Source organism: Podarcis pityusensis, assembly GCF_964106645.2.
Source record: "Podarcis pityusensis genome assembly, chromosome: 7".
Lineage (NCBI taxonomy): Eukaryota > Metazoa > Chordata > Lepidosauria > Squamata > Lacertidae > Podarcis > Podarcis pityusensis.
In genome coordinates this window covers 7,817,376-7,836,520 of record NC_138031.1, presented here as the reverse complement: position 1 = coordinate 7,836,520, position 19,145 = coordinate 7,817,376, and the positions used below count along the sequence as shown (strand labels likewise).

The 19,145-nt window shown below is 44.7% G+C and overlaps 1 protein-coding gene across 1 annotated transcript in view; it reads right to left on the bottom strand.

Annotated features, from left to right (window-relative positions):
• Window positions 1–19,145, bottom strand: part of COL22A1 (collagen type XXII alpha 1 chain) — a 192,959-nt gene that overhangs the window by 123,023 nt on the left and 50,791 nt on the right. The window contains exons 4-6 of the mRNA XM_081012482.1: window positions 12,341–12,415; window positions 2,698–2,809; window positions 913–1,036 (exon numbers count right to left, since the gene is read on the bottom strand). Of these exons, the coding sequence (XP_080868608.1) occupies window positions 913–1,036; window positions 2,698–2,809; window positions 12,341–12,415 (311 nt within the window). The remainder of the gene's footprint in view (window positions 1–912; window positions 1,037–2,697; window positions 2,810–12,340; window positions 12,416–19,145) is intronic.

Below are 19,145 nucleotides of genomic sequence, written 5' to 3'. Positions count from 1 at the left end.
TTTTATAATGAAATGTTTTTAGAATGTTGGGTTGTTTGATTATTTGATTGTTGTTAGCCGCCCTGAGCCCGGCTTCAGCTGGGGAGGGCGGGATATAAATAAAATTTATTATTTATTATTATTATTTCCTGCTACTCCCCCTCCTCCCAGCTTTGGTGAGCAAGACTTTCCAGACAGCTCTCCCTGCAACAGCATTAGCAGGCAGGCGACGTGTGATCAGTCATGTCAAAGGTACCACTGGCCCCACTGCCGCAAAGCAGCTCAATACAATACACTTAGGTGGCTTCAGCGGCGGGCACCTGGTGCCCCCCCCCGAATTCAGCACCAGGGTGTCCCGCACCCCTTGTACACCCGGGGTAAAGACTGCCCTGAGCACCACCTACTTCATCCTCCTGTCTCCACAGGTGGAATGCCAAGCACATTGTTTGCCCCCTCCCCAATCACCTGTCCACACTGCCTCATGGAAGAGTGAGTCATGATCTGCCTTCCTGACAGGTCACCCTTGTTTCAAATATTATTGCTATTATTAGTAGTACAGTGGTACCTCTGGTTGCGAACGGGATCTGTTCCAGAGGCCCGTTCGCAACCTGAAAAGAGCGCAACCCACAGTGGCGCATCTGCGCACGCGCGGGTTGCAATTTGCCACTTTTGCGCATGCGTGTGACGTCATTTTGCACTTCTGCACATGCATGAGCAGCGGAACCAAGAAGTAACCCTTTCCAGTACTTCCGGGTCACTGCGGGACGTAACCTGAAAGAATGTAACATGAAGTGGACGTAACATGAGGTATGACTGTAGTAGTAATAGTAATAATATAAAAGCAGCAGCAGCAGCAGCAACAAAATGAAAAGGGCAGCAGGAGGTGAATGGAGAAAACATGTTCCACAAACCGGAAAGAGTTACACCTCCTACCTGAGGTATGCCGTATTTGTCAATAATTTGCCAGATATACCAGTCTTCTCGCCTAGAAGCCTTGCGGAACTTGAAAGTGGTGACAAAGGCATATTCATCAGGAAGGCCTTGTGGGAAGACGTCTCTGGGGGAGGGCAAGAGAAAGAAATGAGAAGCATTTGGGCTGTGTACATCTGGGCAAGAAGGTGTTCAAAGATCTGTGGTGGCACAATAAATCCATTTTTTCTGATATAATCATCATATTTTTTGCCTTATTCCACTCGTTCTTTTCCCTTTATGGTCTCTGATTCTGCTTGCCTTGGAACACTACCAATCTGACCACAGAATGTCATGGTAGAACTGCAAGTAAGTAAATAACTAGTTAATTGATCACATCAGTTAATAAGGGGTGTATGTATAATGGAAAACAGAGGCTCTATCACAACTTTATACCTCTGAAAAAAAATATCCTGTATACAACCTTCAATAATGAAGAGAGTTTAACAAGAGCTGCAGAATGCAGTAGCTGGTATTGATTTCCCCCATCCTATCCAATTCGCCAACCAACTGGCAGATTGCAAAATTTGGATTAGTTGAAGATTCATCAGTGTGAATGATGCCTTTTCAGAGTTTTTCCCAGTCACTCCTTACCAGACAGGAAACATGACTTATTTATGTTGTTTCCTGCTTGGCAGGGGGTTGGACTCGATGGCCCTTGTGGTCTCTTCCAACTCTATGATTCTATGATTCTATGATTCCTTTGCCCAAAGGTGCCAGCCAGTTGGCCTTACCCCTTCAAGGATATTCGATTACACACATGCCTTCCATCCAGGATTTCCCTTTTTTATTTCAAGGAATCAATCTACATCCATAGCCAACTGAACTTACACACTGGATTGGTTTTTTTGCTTGCTTGCTTGCTTGTTTTATTTATTTGAGTCTATTCCATTTATACATTGCTTCTCATAAAAAAATCTCAAAGTGTTTTAACAATAAAAACATAAACAATAACAATAATTCATTTTTTTTAAAAAAATCCACACAAATAAACACACACACACAATTTCATCTATTAAATGCCTTGGGGTTTTCCTGAGCCTTCTCCCACTTTTGACTAAATCAACACCCCCCCCCCCAAAAAAAGGAGCCAAAAGTTGATCAGAGAATCTTTGGCTCAACTCAGTATTTAAGAGCATTCTATTTGGCAGCCAGGAGCGCCAGGTTATATGACCCATCAGCACTGCACAGTTCCCAATTCTCCTTCTCAATTTACACATTGTGGAAGGACTTGATAGAAATCCCGCAAATCTTGGATGCTTGCAGACCGCCACACTAGCTGCCAAACCTTGGGATCTCCTCTGGTGCTGGGCACAGATCAGTGACCGGGTGTTCAGAAACACCCTGTTTCGAAATCTTACTTTTATAATGGTGGTTGGCAGCCTGGCCTGGAAAGGGTGAAGCTTAAATGGATGTGCCTTGTGCAAATAGGAAATGAAAGTGGCTACAAAGAACCTCTGGCAAGGAGACTCTGTTCACAGCTGGCTGTAAGGAATGAGCCACTGTTTCTGTTGGCTTCCAAAATCAAAGGGCTCATACTCAATCCAAATTTCAAACAAGATTCCCCCTTTCCTACAAATATATTAATTTATGGTTTTACTTATAGATTTACTGTTGGCCCAGCTGTTTGGAGCAAATGCTTTAAAGATCCCTTATTGTCTCCTTGGATTATGTGGGTGTTCAGGTTTGTACTCTGGTTTGTCCACATCTTTTGGTCTAGGCTTCTATTTACTGAGGAAAAGATCTTACTCTGTTTTCTGGACAATGGGGAAGCTGCCAAGCCGAACATAAGAGCTGTGGATTCCGTTGTCCTTCATTCCAAATATCTCCCTCACACTGAATAATCCCATCAGGTCAAAACCTGCCAAAAAGGAAAGATACAAATATGGGAAACAGGTGGGGGACAAGCTGAGGTGAGGACAAACAAGTCAGATAGTTTTTTTTCCACTTCCTAAAGGTGATACACAGGGACGTGGGTGTCAGGACTGGTCAGTGGGTGGCGCTGTGGGTTAAACCACAGAGCCTAGGACTTTCCGATCAAAAGGTTGGCAGTTCGAATCCCCGCGACGGGGTAAGCTCCCATTGCTCGGTCCCAGCTCCTGCCAACCTAGCAGTTCAAAAGCACGTCAAAGTGCAAGTAGATAAACAGGTACCGCTCTGGCGGGAAGGTAAACGGTGTTTCCGTGCACTGTTCTGGTTCACCAGAAGCAGCTTAGTCCTGCTGGCCACATGACTTGGAAGCTGTCTGCGGACAAACGCCGGCTCCCTTGGCCAATAAAGCGAGATGAGTGCCGCAAACCCAGAGTTGGCCACGACTGGACCTAATGGTCAGGGGTTCCTTTACCTTTACCTTTAAAGGTGATACACAGGGGACACTATTTTGAATTTCATCGTGTGTCTTTGTGGAAGGAGAGCCTCACAAAACGTTAAGTCCTGTTTCTATAAGAGGGCTATGTGAGAAAAACAATAAGAACTTTACAATTGTGAGCATTTCCATTTATTTCCTTATTCAGTCATTTTTGGTTTGTTTTTTAAGTGCACACACTAACACAGAATAACAGTAATGATGCTATTGACGCAGATAAAAAAATTATCTGTAGGTGGGGAACACTCGCTTTTAATGCTACTGAACTACAGAGGAACAGTGAACTTACCGTACCAGAGCCAACAGCCTTACAAAATAACTTACAGCAGCATAAAATGAAGGTGAGCAAAGTACCCCTGATCTCACCAGGGGTTGTTTTCTCATCTATTGCTTCTCTCCTTGAACTGTTGGAGTCCATCAAAGTGAGTTCTGAGGTTGTTATCCTAGGATAACTGTGCATGTAAACAGGTCCATATCTGACACAGATGCTGCACCCTATACTAAACTTTAAGCTCCCTTCTAAGGCCACTACTTTGTAGAGAACCAAAATCAATACCGTGTTTGCCACAGTGGTAAGGTGCGTTCTGGCCGTATGCCAAGCTTGTAATTGCATTTATATTACAGGTTACTGTAATTGCCCTGCGGGTATTTTCTTTGTTTCTGGCAGCATTTTTTTTCTTGGTGCTTTGCTCCATTTTCAATCAGCAGATGAAATAAGGCATTTATTACCATCCCTTGCCCTACAGCCTCACCCCTTGAAAGACCCAGGGAACAACTTTAATGGGAGAATTCTCTGACATATTGCCACTGGCCCCCAACTGCTCTAATAAAGTGCAGCCAATATATTACTTACCCTGACTCTAAGAGCTCCCAACTGGCCCTAATATAAAATAATAGCTTGGCTTCACTGTAGAAACTCTATGAGAGCGTATATCAACAGGTTGTATTTACGCGTTCCCGCTCCTCCAGGTGTAGAAGGAAAGATGGAGCATTTCATGAGAAAATGATAACGGGTGATTGGATCAAAAGTTTCTCAGCTTGCAAAAAAATAAGAAGTGCTGATTGGGTAAAGTGTGTGTGTGTGTGTGTGTGTGTGTGTGTGTGTGTCATTTTCATCCTGAGGACCACATCCTAGTATGGGCAGCCATCCAGGAGACACATGCCAAACGTGTGCAGGGCCAGAGGCAAAAGTTGACTAGGCCAGAGACAAGAGCGAGTGGAAGAATGGAAGCCTGTTGCATCAGCCCAGCTCTTGCCGCTTATGTGACACCAGTGTGATGGCCTGGGACTTAGGCTCAGACTTGGAACCGGAGGAGTCTCAGTCCGCACTGGATCCTCTGCCTCAGGTGGCATCTGAACCGAGTCTGGGGCCTGATTCTGAAGAGCCCCAGTCTGCACAGGTTCCCCTGCAACAAGCACCAGCTGAGCCAAGTCAGGGGCCTGAGCCTGCCCTGGCTCCAGATGTGGGAATTACCTCGTTGCCCTCTGCTAGGCAATCATGTGCAGCTGCTCCACTACCAGTTGGGTCAGGAGAGGCTGAGGTGGCCTCTGGGTCTAACCCACCGACATCTCCCGAGCTGCAGAGACCCAGGTCTGAGAGAAGGAGAGACCTGAGTACTCGCAGGAGGAGTGCTCGCCTTTAGGCGAGACAGGGAGGTGAGTCGCTGGGGGATCAGGACTGGCCATTACCCCGTCAGAGATAAAAGGCTGCCGGACCCCGCCCCAGGTTGCGGGAACAACATTGCTGCTTGCTGGAACCTGCCTGAGACCCTGTGCCTGACCTAGCCCAGTTTACTGCCTTGGCCCTGTTGGACTGACTCCTCATGGAATCCTTGGATTCAGGACTGGACCTGAACCGCATTGCTCTGGTTAACCCCCAGGCCCAGCACAACCAGCTTCAAGACACCTTTGCAGAGCTGGGACCATCCCAGCCTTGCAAAGGAGCACCCCCCAGAAAAATGTGCCTGGGACCATTGCCCCAGCAGCCCCCCACCACAATACGCCCCTGCCTGCAAAACCATGGTTCAAATCCCCACTCAGCCATGAAACTCACTGGGTAAGCTTTGGCCAATCACTGCCTCTTGGCTTAAACTACTTCACAGGGTAATGAGATGGAGGAGGACCATGCAGGGCACCTTCAGCTCCCTGGGGGGAAAGGATGATATAAATGCAATAAAGGCATTCCAAAATGCAATGCAACAAACAGTGGGTGCAGTATTTATGTGTACCAAATTTAAGCTGCTGGAGAAGTACCCTAGCCATTTTGAGGTCTGAGTCAGGGAGCTACTACTCAAGCATCCCTAAGACCCTCTCTCTAACAACACACACACACACACACAGAGAGAGAGTACACATCAAACAATATATAATTGGGCTGGCTGGAGGGGATCTCAAACTATCGATTAACAAAGGGCCTTGCACAGAGGTTAACCGGCCGGGGATGTCATCCTTTTTTCCATGTGTGCAGCTTCACAGGAAATATCTCTTCCTGAACATGTGTTCTTTGCAGCCTAGGATCCATTCCAAAGGCCTGCAGCTATGCATGAACAGGTTATCAGCCTTGCGAGGGAGATTAGCTAACGAGACTTCAATATTGAGGGCTTCCCAGTGCAAAGAGTGCAAAGGAAGGGCAGAATTAGTGTTGTTCCGAGGCGGGCGAGCAACCATCAGGGCAGCTGATGTCTGCTGCAGCATGGTGCTGGTTTAATGTGCCTCTCTTTTTTGAGGATCAGCGGGCCACTGGCTCCTCTCTGCCAGCGTAAAACACATACAGCCCCTTGGAGAACGTTATAATTAGCTGGTGAGTCACTGGCATCTTAGGAATCCAATCTGCTCCTCTGCTGAACACAGGCCAACAGAAAGAGAGGCACTCTCAGCTATCCCTGGCTATAATTGTAGGCTATTAGGTTTTACACACTGGCCCTGCAGCACTGGGTGCAAGGCCCCTGGCCATCCCACAACAAGCTATAAATAAGCACAGAGGCCCAGGCAGATGGATTGTTTTCTTGTTCATCTGTCGGGTGGGAAAGAAAGCCCTCAGTCTTCAAAGCAGACCTATGCTACTTTAAGCCGAAGATCTGGGGACAGCATATCTCAGGGGCGGGAGACCTCAGGAATGTGAGACAAATGCAGCCCTTTGGACCTTTCTGTATGCCCCATGGAATTCTTCCTAGCCTGGTTCTCTCCCCAACCATATTCATCTCCAGCCCTGCACTGTATTGTCCTATAGTGCCAGACCCTCCAAGTGTCCCTATTTTCCAGGAACAGTCCTAGATTTATAGAAGCTGTCCTAGTTTCTGATTTGATCCTGTAATGTCCTGCTTTTCCTTAGGACACCCTGATTTTCATCAGAGAAATGTATGGAGTTATGCGACCCCTAAGGCAAGAAGATAAGTAATGATCCAAACTTTAGAAGACATCTGAAGGCTGTATAGGGAAGTTTATAATGTTTGATGTTTTATTATGTTTTCATCGATGTTGCAAGCTGCCTAGAGTGGCTGGGGAATAATAATAATAATAATAATAATAATAATAATAATAGAATAGGACATCCTATTTTCATTGGAGAAATGTTGGAGGGTATGCTAAACCTTAAAGCCAGTTTAAACAACAGTTGTCAGGTCCCATTGGCCCTCCCATAGGTGTCTGACAGCTATTCTCCACTCTGCTGGCCCCAGCAATCTATGTATGGAGGAATGGCTTGTCCTACAGAGACCTAAGAGAGCAAATCCCAGATGGATTAAGCAGTTTTGATTATAGACATAGGCTGGTACCTGAATACGCCATACTGAAATCAATGGACTAACTCTTAGATTCCACTCATAGGCTCCATTCCTCAGGCAATCCCTGTGTGAATGAGTGGGGTGTATATAGCTTACCAGTGAAATATTGGGGTGTTCCTCCTGAGATGCCCTATCCAGGGCCATCTTACCCATAGGTGCTAGGTGTGCGGGGCACCTGGCTCTCAGATCTTTGCACCCCAGTGCCACATATGCTTAAGACAGCCTTGGCCCTATCTTACAAATTTCAAGAGAGGCAAAACAATAGCTATTGATTAGAGTAAGATTTCCCAGAGGGCTTTTGCACATGCCTGCTTCTGATATTCTCAGAGGAAGAAGAAAGAGGGGGAAACCCCCCACAGATTTTCCAAAACAAGTTTTATTTAAGAAACAAAACAAAACAAAAATTCTAACCCCATTGAGTGAGTCACCCCAGAACTTGGGTAAAAGACAATCCCTATGCAATCCCACCTCCTAAGCACTCCTCTCTCTGTAGCCTCTGCCATTCTATGGAAGTTTCTGCTTAAAATGAGCATCAGTAATAAATGCTGCATGGAAAATAACAAGACAAAACAGCAAAACCCACCAATGCACGGGAGCTATTTTCCATCCCATTTCCCCCAGTCCCGGCATTGACCTGCAGCCAGGATTTCAGACTGAGTCACGACTCGCTATTACTATGCTTGTTAAATCCCTAGTGGTGTTTCTGTGCATCGGATCAGAGACATGAGGAGTATGTTAAATTTGCCCGGGGGTTGTTGAATAATGCTTTGTCATTAACACTGACTCAGACTCCTTGTTCCAGTTTTCCTCTCTCTCCCTGTCTCTCTCTCTCTCTCAGTCTCTCTCTCTCTCTCTCTCTCTCTCTCTCTCTCTCTCTCTATTTGTGGGCTCCTGTAGTTATGCACCCGCAATAAAAAATACTAATAAAAGAAACTTCAGAGAACAGTGTGTCTCCATTTGCCTCCACTTTAACTTCATTATTCTTCCTCTGCTTTGCAGAAAACGCAGGCGGCGAGAGGAGAGGTCAGAACCTCCTGCTCCAGTAAAAATCACAAGCTTATTTACTTTGCTGCGCAACCACCATCCCCAAAATTGCAACTGCTCTCTACGGGACTGCCCTTTGAGACTAAGCCAAAGCCAAATATTGGTAAACCAATCATTGTCTGCCCACCTAGATTCTTGATGAAACACACACACACACACACACACACACACACACACCCCATTTCTTGCTTTTTAAAAATACTTTGAAGCACAGAAGTGCAACCTCTCTTGAGAAATCCCTCTAATTTCTCCAGAGCAAAATGAATCCTCAGTTTTAATTGTAGGCTAAAATCTATCAATGCTTTTACCAAATACAGTTGTACCTCAGGTTAAGAACTTAATTTGTTCCAGAGATCCGTTCTTAACCTGAAACTGTTCTTAACCTGAAGAACCACTTTAGCTAATGGGGCCTCCCGCTGCTGCTGCTGCCTCGCTGCTGCACAATTTCTGTTCTCATCCTGAAGCAAAGTTCTTAATGCGAGGTACTATTTCTGGGTTAGCGGAGTCTGTAACCTGAAGCGCCGGTAACCTGAAGCATCTGTAACCCGTGGTACCACTTACAGATAGGTAGCCGTGTTGGTCTGCCATAATCAAAATAAAAAAAATCCTTCCAGTAGCACCTTTAAGACCAACTAAGTTAGTTCTTGGTATGAGCTTTCGTGTGCAAGCACACTTCTTCAGATACACTGAAACAGAAGTTGCCAGATCCTTCTATATAGTGAGAAGGTGGGGAGGGGTATTACTCAGAAGGGTGGTGGGAATGGGAGATTGGCAGATAGCTGGGATGAGCCTGCTGACGACTCTTAACGACTGTAATGGGTCTTACAGGAAAAGGCAAGGGGTGAGAAGGTGAGAAATGGCTTAGTCATGTATAATGGGATAAGAATCCAATGTCTTTGTTCAAACCAGGTTTCTCCATGGTTTTAAGTTTGGTAATGAGTTGTAATTCAGCAGCTTCTCTTTCCAGTCTATTTCTGAAATTCCTTTGTAGTAAAACAGCTACTTTGAGATCTTGTATAGAATGTCCTGGGAGATTGAAGTGTTCTCCTACTGGTTTCTCTGTTTGTAATCACAAAACAGAGAAACCAGTAGGAGAACACTTCAATCTCCCAGGACATTCTATACAAGATCTCAAAGTAGCTGTTTTACTACAAAGGAATTTCAGAAATAGACTGGAAAGAGAAGCTGCTGAATTACAACTCATTACCAAACTTAAAACCATGGAGAAACCTGGTTTGAACAAAGACATTGGATTCTTATCCCATTATACATGACTAAGCCATTTCTCACCTTCTCACCCCTTGCCTTTTCCTGTAAGACCCATTACAGTCGTTAAGAGTCGTCAGCAGGCTCATCCCAGCTATCTGCCAATCTCCCATTCCCACCACCCTTCTGAGTAATACCCCTCCCCACCTTCTCACTATATAGAAGGATCTGGCAACTTCTGTTTCAGTGTATCTGAAGAAGTGTGCTTGCACACGAAAGCTCATACCAAGAACTAACTTAGTTGGTCTTAAAGGTGCTACTGGAAGGATTTTTTTTACCGTGGTACCACTGTATTTAATATCTATATGAAGCCATTGGATGTGGTCATTAGGAGTTTTGGAGCAAGGTGTCAGCACTGTGATGATGTTGACACACAGCTTTCCTTTCCCATAACATATGAGTTGGGAAAGACTGTGAAAACTTTGAACCAGTGTCTTGATGCAGTCGTGGTCTGGATAATGGCTGATCAACTGTGTTTGAATTGGTGGACAATGGGGGCTCTTTGGGTGGGGAGGGGTTCCCCATGTTTTGGAAATTGGCAGGTTCCCTGTTCTGAGTGGGATTGTGATCCCCTTTGAAGGAGCCAGTGTGAAGTTTGGGGGTAGTTCTGTTCCCATCATGAAGCAAAGTTCTGGGTTATTTCTGGGTTAGCGGAGTCTGTAACCTGAAGTGTCTGTAACCTGAGGTACCACTGTATGTCAGAAAAGAAAACCCTCTGAGAAAACTGACTGTGGATGCTACACCAGCGTAGCAAAACTAGCATGGTTGTGTGAATGGCTAGCACAAATAATCCCTTCACACAGGACAGGAGTATATGAAGACATTTTATACCAAGCAGGACATTGTTCCACCTAGCTCAGTGTTGTCCACACTGGCACACAGGGTATTAGAGACAGAGATCCTGCCCATCTCTACCTGTGCAGAATTGAACTTTGGACCCTCTCATGCAAAGTAGTTGCTCCATCACTGAGTTATGGTCCTTATGGTCCTTGTGAACATTTCTTGGCAGAAAATAGCCCCTGCACACCTTATGCATGCAGATGAGTAAAAGGGCACAGGACCATTCCTCTGACCCTGATCTGGATTATAAATGTCTTCTTCATTATCCACACATGGGCATGGATATGTGAGGCAAGAAAGCCTACATGTTTAGGTGCCCCTTGACCCTGGAACTCTAAGAGATGGGGAGTTCCATGTTCTAAGGACATCTGTGTGCATGTCCACCCTCATGTTCCACCCTCCCCTCCCCCACTGACTTCCCTCAGCTCCAATCTCTGGTTTATCTACAAATGCTATTCTCTGCATGTTACAAGACTGTATAGATCCTTAATTTGTCTGACTAGTTATTGTCAATAAAAAGTTTGTGAGTGTTTATTCAAAGCCTGCCAAGGAGTCCAATTCACTTTGTTGTTTCTTTAAGTACTTTGTAAAAGGTTCCCATTCATCTTAAACATCACAGTTATCCTTGCCTTGTCACGTAGTTTATGTGTCAATTTTGCCAATTCTGCGTAGTCCATCAGTTTCTCTTGCCATAGTTCTTTAGTCGGGATTTCCTCATTCTCCCATCCTTGTGCTATTAAGACTCTTGCCGCCGTTGTCACGTACATAAAGACATTTTTCAGCTTCCTTGGCAGGTCTTTTCCTACAATCCCTAACGCATCATGTTCCTTGTCTTTGATGTACCCTTGCTAATTATTTGATAGTAAGGGTCAAGGCAATGGGAGCCACATAGTATCAGTTGTGGGGCCAAATGTACAGCCCTACAGCTCCACCCCCCTCACTTTACATCCTTTTGAATTAGTAAGTTTGTATTTTTTGTTTTTGGTTTGGTGACCTTTCAATGTATTTCCCCCCCGTACAGCTGAGATAGAGAACCTATGGCCTTCCATATGTTGTTGAATTCAAACTCCCAGCATCCTCATGGCCAATTGCCAAGGATGATGGGATATATAGTCAGAAGAGACACGGGTTCCCCATAACTGATGCGTAAGTATGTGCATTCAATCATCTGACAACTAAGGATTCATATACCTGACAAATTGCATGGGGAGAGGGGTCTTTAAATATTAGTTCCAACAACAGTTATGTTCTTGAATAGGAAGTCCACACCTGAAATTTGCATTCCAAAAAAGGACCTAGGGCTATCAAGTGGATTTATAAAATAAAAATAAAAATAAATCGCAACGCAGATGTAAATTCATGGTCCGCAATCTAGATTGAGAGGCAAAGGGATAAAGCTCCAAAATAGGGTCCCATGTTAGTAATTTGGGTTGGGAGACCCTGTCCTCAAGGACAGAACCATGCAGTCATGGCCAAGTGTAAAAAGGTAAAGGACCCCTGGATGGTTAAGTCCAGTCAAAGATGACTATGGGGTTGTGGTACTCATTTCACTTTCAGGTTGAGGGCATTGGTGTTTATCCACAGACAGCTTTCTAGGTCATGTGGCCAGCATGACTAAACTACTTCTGGCAGAATGGAACACCATGACGGAAATCAGTGCACGGAAATGCCGTTTACCTTCCCACCACAGCGGTACCTATTTATCTACTTGCACTGGTGTGCTTTCGAACTGCTAGGTTGGCAGGAACTGGGGCAGAGCAATGGGAGCTCACTCTGTCACAGGGATTTGAACTCCTGACCTTCTGATCGGCAAGCCCAAGAATTTAGACCACAGTGCCACCTGTGCCCCAAGTGTAATGTGGCCCAGAAGACTCTATTTTCTGTGTGCTTGTTATTCACAGACTAACTTCTTCCACTGTGTTATATCTCCTATTGAAACCCTTTTAGCTTCTCTTGAAATTCTTCAAATGTTCCACCTGAGGAGTTGGACTCCCTTAACTGGCTCTATAGTGTATTTGGTTACTTCTCAATGGCCGACTGAAGATGGAAATTGAGATTCCCAACCCCAAGCATATTGCAGATAGCACCCCATTACCTGGAATATCATCAGTCTCTCCATTGGTGTGCTTGAACCTGTCTCCTTCTACGTGGACACTGGGACACAGCACATCTGAGAAGAAAAAGGGGTACAAAATAATTATATTAAAAATAAAGTAATTATTCAGGCCTCTAAATCGAAACTAGTCAAGTATCCTATTCTCACAGTGGCCAATCAGATGCCTTTGGGAAGCTCACAAGGCCAGGAGTCCAAAAATGCTCTCCCCCACTTGTGATTCCCAGAAATCAAAATTCATAAACCTGTTGCCTCTAATATTAGCAGCAGATTAGTGGTAATCATGTAATGGGGTCCATTCTGGAGACAAAGGTTCATTCTAGAGGTTATCAGAGCATACCATCTGCGGGAGCTGAATTACCGCACGATAACACTCATTCGCCTGCTTGCAGTCAGAATTTTAAACTTTGCAAGAAAGGGATATTAAAATATAAATCGCCATATAAACAAGACAACCGAGGAATAAATCAGAACATATCAATCTACAGAATCACAAATTTTCAGAACTTAAAATTGAAAAATTCTCCCAAATCATTTAAAAAATGAAATCTCATTGGGGTGGAATCTAGAAACATTAAAACTGCTTTGAAAATGAACTTTTTAAAAAAGAGTTTAAAAAAAAAACATTGAATTTTCCATAAGGCTCACCATCACCATCTAGTGTCACACTGTATATTGCACTTAAAACACACTTAAAACATTTTATTTGCAGCTGTATAGCTGAGTCCTGGCAGTCAGAACTGTACGAGGTTCCCAAAAGCAATCTATACCATTGTCCATAACATTGCCACTGCTAGCATACTATATATGTTACCCTACACATAGCAAGCTTGTTTGCAGTGGCCAGGAACCATCTACATTTGAAATAAGTGTACCTCTACTATGGATGTCAGAGAATTTAGGTGCAGTCTGCCTGGTTGCTAATTGCTAGAGAACATGCAACAGAGACTCTGATCTGATTTTAATGCTGCTATATTCTTTCAACAGCTGGAACCTTTTTTATGTTTTGCAATTGTGTCTCCTGATCACTCTTTCTGTTTCCTCCCAGCTAAGCACGTATGAAAACATTAAGCTGTTTTTCCCTAGAGCAAAGGCTAATTTCTGAATAACGGTGAAAATGGACCAAGCAGAGTTATTTAATGAACAATGGAAAATCAGTGAAAATCACGGAGACTAAGAAGCAGGAAGCTGACAGGCAGTGCTACCTCCTGAACAGGTTGCAAAGAAGAAGGAAGGAAGGAAGGAAGGAAGGAAGGAAGGAAGGAAGGAAGGAAGGAAGGAAGGAAAGTGGACCACAGTGATCGGTGTGGCATCCCCCCAGTTTCCCTAAAAAAATCAGCCTCCACAGTGGAAGTTGTGAACCAACAACACCATCTATTTCCAGGGATCCCAATTTATTTCCTGAGGAACTTTATTTCTGTAAGGAACAGGTTAGCTGATTCTATGAATTGACTATCCCTATCTTGCCATTGTGACACCATCATTTTCCCATAATCCCTGTGCACTCTTTGTCAATAGGGTCCATCTTTCTTTCTCTCCTTTTTCTCTGTCTTTGCAAAGAGCCTTTGCTCAACACACAAGTTATCCAAATAATTAAAAATAAATAAAATAACCCTGGCACCAAGACAGATTTGCTGGCTACAGGTATCTCCTAGACCAGGAAAGCCATTATTAAATGGGCCAGCCGGATGCTTTGGAAGCTGCTGCTGATAAATCACTTCTATTATCCCAACAGCTGTAGGCATTTTGTTAGCATATGGGAAACATCAACCAATTGCACCAAGTTACCGTGGGTGGATGAATTCAGCTCAAGGCTGCACAGCAGGCTGCTCTTAACCGCATTTCCGCGAATGTGAGGGGCGAAATGGCACTTTTGCCACATTGTCAAGAAATGTCCAGAACATAGAGCTGTATTTATTAGAACGTCTGCTTAGTGGGATCTGAGATTCACCTGCTTTTCCCTATGGGGTGAAGGCTATCATGCAATTATTATTATTAGCAGATTGGCCAATTACACATGGAGAGAAAAGAGGAAATTCATCTCCCAAAAAATTGATGACAAAATTTGCATGTAATATGCTTATTTATATGTATAGATGAAAATTTAGAAATAATGAATATGATAGAAATATAATGCATCTCATTATGGTTGGGGGGGGCAATTGTGACCAAGTGACATGCACTGGAATCAATCTGCTGTCCAGGTGCTATTGACAGACAAACTCAAGGGCTTTCTTCTCCACTCTTCTGATACTTTCAACAGACTGGATTGGCCTTCAGGATTACCTTAGGGTAGAGAAACTCCAGTTCTCATCAACCCTAACCAGTATGGCTAATGGTCCAGGGCAGGGGTGCCAACTTGAATAAAATATTGTGGGGGCCCAGGTAAGCCCTACCCCACATAATAAAATGGGTTCAAAATAAGTGTACAGCTTATGGGTTTGCCATGGGACAAGCTTTTGGTCAATGGACAACTCAACTGCTGAACACGACATTCAGATACATCAGCCACTCAGTTCATCGGCTAAATAAGAGGGCTGGTGTTCACTTGATTTCTCCACGAGCCTTCTTGGAAGACCACAAACTTTTGGCTCTTCCTTTCCAGGAAATATTTCCATTCCAGATAGTCACTATCAGAACACCTCTTCCCTCCCAATCCAGTTCCCTTTCGAGCCATGTCTTTTTTTTAGATAGTATGTCTCTGGGCGGTCTTCCTTTTTTGTGATCTGTAAGCAGCTCTGAGAGCCTTTTTTTGGCTGAAGAGCAGAGTTAGAAAAAAGGTGATGTTTTAAACAAACAAATAAATGGCCTGCACCCACTCAGCGTGTATGGAAAATGCTAGGGAATGGAAGGCAAGCTCAGGCCATCACAACCCTGCTACTGCCATCCTGAGCCATGCCTGTCCCCGAGTTGAGTTCTGCCTTGAAACATAAGTACAGTGGTACCTTGGTTTAAGAACAGCTTAGTTTATATACAACTTGGATTAAGAACGCTGCAAACCCAGAAGTAGGTGTTTTGGTTTGTGAACTTTGCCTTGGAAGCAGAACATGTTTCGCTTCCTGTTAAGTGTGTTCTGTTTGTAAATTGAGTCCACTGCTGCCATGGGAAAGCACACCTTGGTTTAAGAATGCTTTGGTTTAAGAACGGACTTCTGGAACAGATTAAGTTCGTAAACCAAGGTACCACTATAGTAGTGATGTCTTACACGTGACCTGGATAGCTCAGTCAGTTAGAGCATGGTGCTGATAACAACAAGGTTGCAGGTTCAATCCCTGTATGCAACAGGTGCATATTCCTGCATTGCAGGGAGTTGGATGATGATTCACAGGGTCCCTTCCAACTCTACAATTCTATGATTCTATGCCTGAACTCATGAAGTCATAGAATCATGGAATCATAGAGTTGAAACAGACCCCGAGGGTCATCTAATCCTGAAATGCAGTTATCTCAGCTAAAGAATCCATGACAGATAGCCATGCAACCTCTGCTCAAAAACCTCCAAGGAAGAAGAGTCCTTTATCAGCCTTTATCAATATGCATTAGCAGTCAGGAAGCGGGTATGGTGGAAGAAGACGAGAAAGATCTGCCTCTATAGGGTGGCAGGTCACTTCTTCACTTATTTCCAAGTGCCTTTCGGACGTCTAGATGAGGTCACCCTCAGAATTTCCATGTATTTTATAGGACTGTTTACAGCCCTGTCCACTGACCTCCTTTGGCTGCAAGGCAATCCTTAAGAATGGGATCAATCACCAAAGCAGACAACATGCTTGCCTGATGACTCACCCGGGCAGGAAGAAGGCACAGCAACAGGCGGCGACATAGCAATTGCAAATAGCAAGAAAGCACCATAAAACACCCCAAATGGAACACCAGCTGAGCACAAGCTTTCCACACACAAACACACTTATTTCCAGCATAGTTTTTCCTTCCAGTCTTTCCCTCATTGAATGTTCCCATGTACCATACAAAGCTAGGCTTTTACCCCACTGAGGATTAAGTTTCAGCCCTACGAGTCCAATGGGTATTTGATGGAAGGTGGAATGCTTGCTTCATTTACACAACCTTCCGCCCAAGCTCGATGCTGTCAGAGGAGGAATGGTGGAGACTGTCTCCCCAGCCTGACCCTTCTATCCTGGCCTTTACCACATGTAAGTGTTCAAGAATAGCTCTTTCTGCAGATGCCATCATTCTGCATTACAAGCACGGACTATATGACAACTCCGGTTTCCTGTGCCACATTTTAATGGGTGTGCAGATGTGTCATCCAATGACATGCCTATAAACAGTCCCCCTGAGACTTGGGGTGGGTAAATCTAGTTCAACTTCTATTTTGCCAATGTTAAACTGAGTCCTCGGCATTTCTGCATCAGTTTGTTGTTTTTGTTTAAGTCCTTACAAACATTTTGCCTAGCCTGCATATATATATATATATATTTGCAAGTAATTTCCTCTGTTGTTGTTGTTGTTGTTGCTGCTGCTGTTGTTTATACCCCACCCATCCAGCTGGGTTTCCCCAGCCACTCTGGGCAGCTCCCAACAGATTAAAAACAGAATAAAATATCAAACATTTAAAACTTCCCTAAACAGGGCTGCCTTCAGATGTCTTCTAAAATTCAGATAGTTGTTTATTTCCCTGACATCTGATGGGAGGGCGTTCCACAGGGCGGGTGCCACTACCGAGAAGGCCCTCTGCCTGGTTCCCTGTAACCTCACATCTCACAGTGGGGGAACAGCCAGAAGGCCCTTGGAGCTGGATCTCAGTGTCATGCTGGTAGGTTCATTTCACTAATATATATGCTTCCACTAATATATATACTTTCCCCTAATCTACTCATCTTTGGACATGGTTTCTAGTTAGAGAACCACAGCATAAAATTTGGAGAACTGTGAGTTTCAAAGAATAGATATGTTTCAGTTTGTACAGTGGTACCTCAGGTTAAGAACTTAATTCGTTCTGGGGGTCCATTCTTAACCTGAAACTGTTCTTAACCTGAGGTACCACTTTAGCTAATGGGGCCTCCTGCTGCCGCCACGCCGCCACCATGTGATTGCTGTTCTCATCCTGAAGCAAAGTTCTTAACCCGAGGTACTATTTCTGGGTTAGCAGAGTCTGTTTACCTGAAGCATCTGTAACCTGAGGTACCACTGTATATTTCGGGGTAGAACGTTCAGACCAGAAAGGATCAAACTGAACAGGAAACCAAAACAGACCTGTTCCCCATTATCACCTGAGACATGGGGGACAAAAATTCAGTCTCTCAAACATTCCACCTCAATGTGAGACAGTTTCCTCCCCTCCAACACAAGCTCAAGTAGCCAGCGCCAAGAGAAACAAGCCTCCTCCCTCACTAACAAGCGCTGATCTAAGGCGCACAAGTTCCTTGTCCCTACCAGCTGGCCATCGAAGGAGCGGGAACTGGAATTGATCTGAGGAAATGAAGGGTGACGAGAAACAGGAGGCCAGACACCGATAGAGGCAGAGGTGAGGTCATTGCTATGGAGACATATGGGCCTCTGAGGCAGCACGCACTGAAGCTTACAAGATTCAGCTCAAGGTCTTGTGGCCTTTAATTAACTGGAAGGATTGACAGGGAGCTTGGTTGGGTTATTAGGTGAGACCAATCGATACTGGGGAATTTTGTGCTTTGGGTTGTCTGGTATTCCCCATAGATCAGGGGCAGGAATAATGAGTCCATTGTTTCCTTCCAGATCCCAGCTTTGGTCATGCATCTGAGGTGCAAGGGGTGCTATTTGGGGGGAGAGGCCGTAGATCAGTGGTAGACTACATCCACATTCTTCAGCATCTCAGTTTAAAGAAAAATCTCAGACATCATGTATTAGGAACTACTTCTCCCTGGAACCCTGAAGAGCAACTACCAGTCAGAGTACTCAGTATTGATCTAGGCAGCCCATTGTTCTGACACAGGATTAGGCAGCTACATCCATTCATACCTTTTCCAATGAACTAGCCATTTCAACTCTGTGCTCTGACAGGTCACTGGATATCTCTTAGCAGGTGTCTGAACTTACTGACTTCATACAATCCATTTCTATAGAGAATGTGACAACGCAAAGTGGCAGTTTCCTCTTTGTTTCTCACTAGTGACTTAGTCTAATAAAAATGCTTTTGTGGAGTGAAACAAAAAAGCAGTTTCAGGAAACTCAGCCATTTAAAGCTAGCATTGTGTTTCCCTAAGTGAGACAATGTATTCTCTTCTACATGGGACACAGGTGGCGCTGTGGGTTAAACCACAGAGCCAATCAGAATATCACTTGCCGATCAGAAGGTTGGCAGTTCGAATCCCCGCGACGGGGTGAGCTCCTGTTGCTCGGTCCCTGCTCCTGCCAACATAGCAGTTCGAAAGCACGTCAAAATGCAAGTAGATAAATAGGTACTGCTCACGACTGGACCTAATTGTCAGGGAACTGACATCGGAGCTAGAGGCGGAGGGAAGGCTCTCAAATGATGCTGGAGAAGGGCCCAGCAGGGAGAGAGGCAGCTCTGCAGATGGGGAAGCAAATCAGCGCTACACCAGGGATAAAGAGGGGCTGATGGGGGAATCGGTGAGAGGGCTCTAGGACTCTTCACCGGACACCAGCAGGGAGAGCACGGGTCCCCCGCTACCCACGCCCACCCTGCGCAGAAGACTTCCGTGCAGAGAGAGTAGGAGGAGACTGGGTGTCAAACAATTTTTATGTTGGAAAAGATTTAAGAAACGCCCACTGACGGATTCTGCTAGCGACTGAGGCTGCCACGAAGTGAAGGGCTGCCCAGACTGAAAGGTTT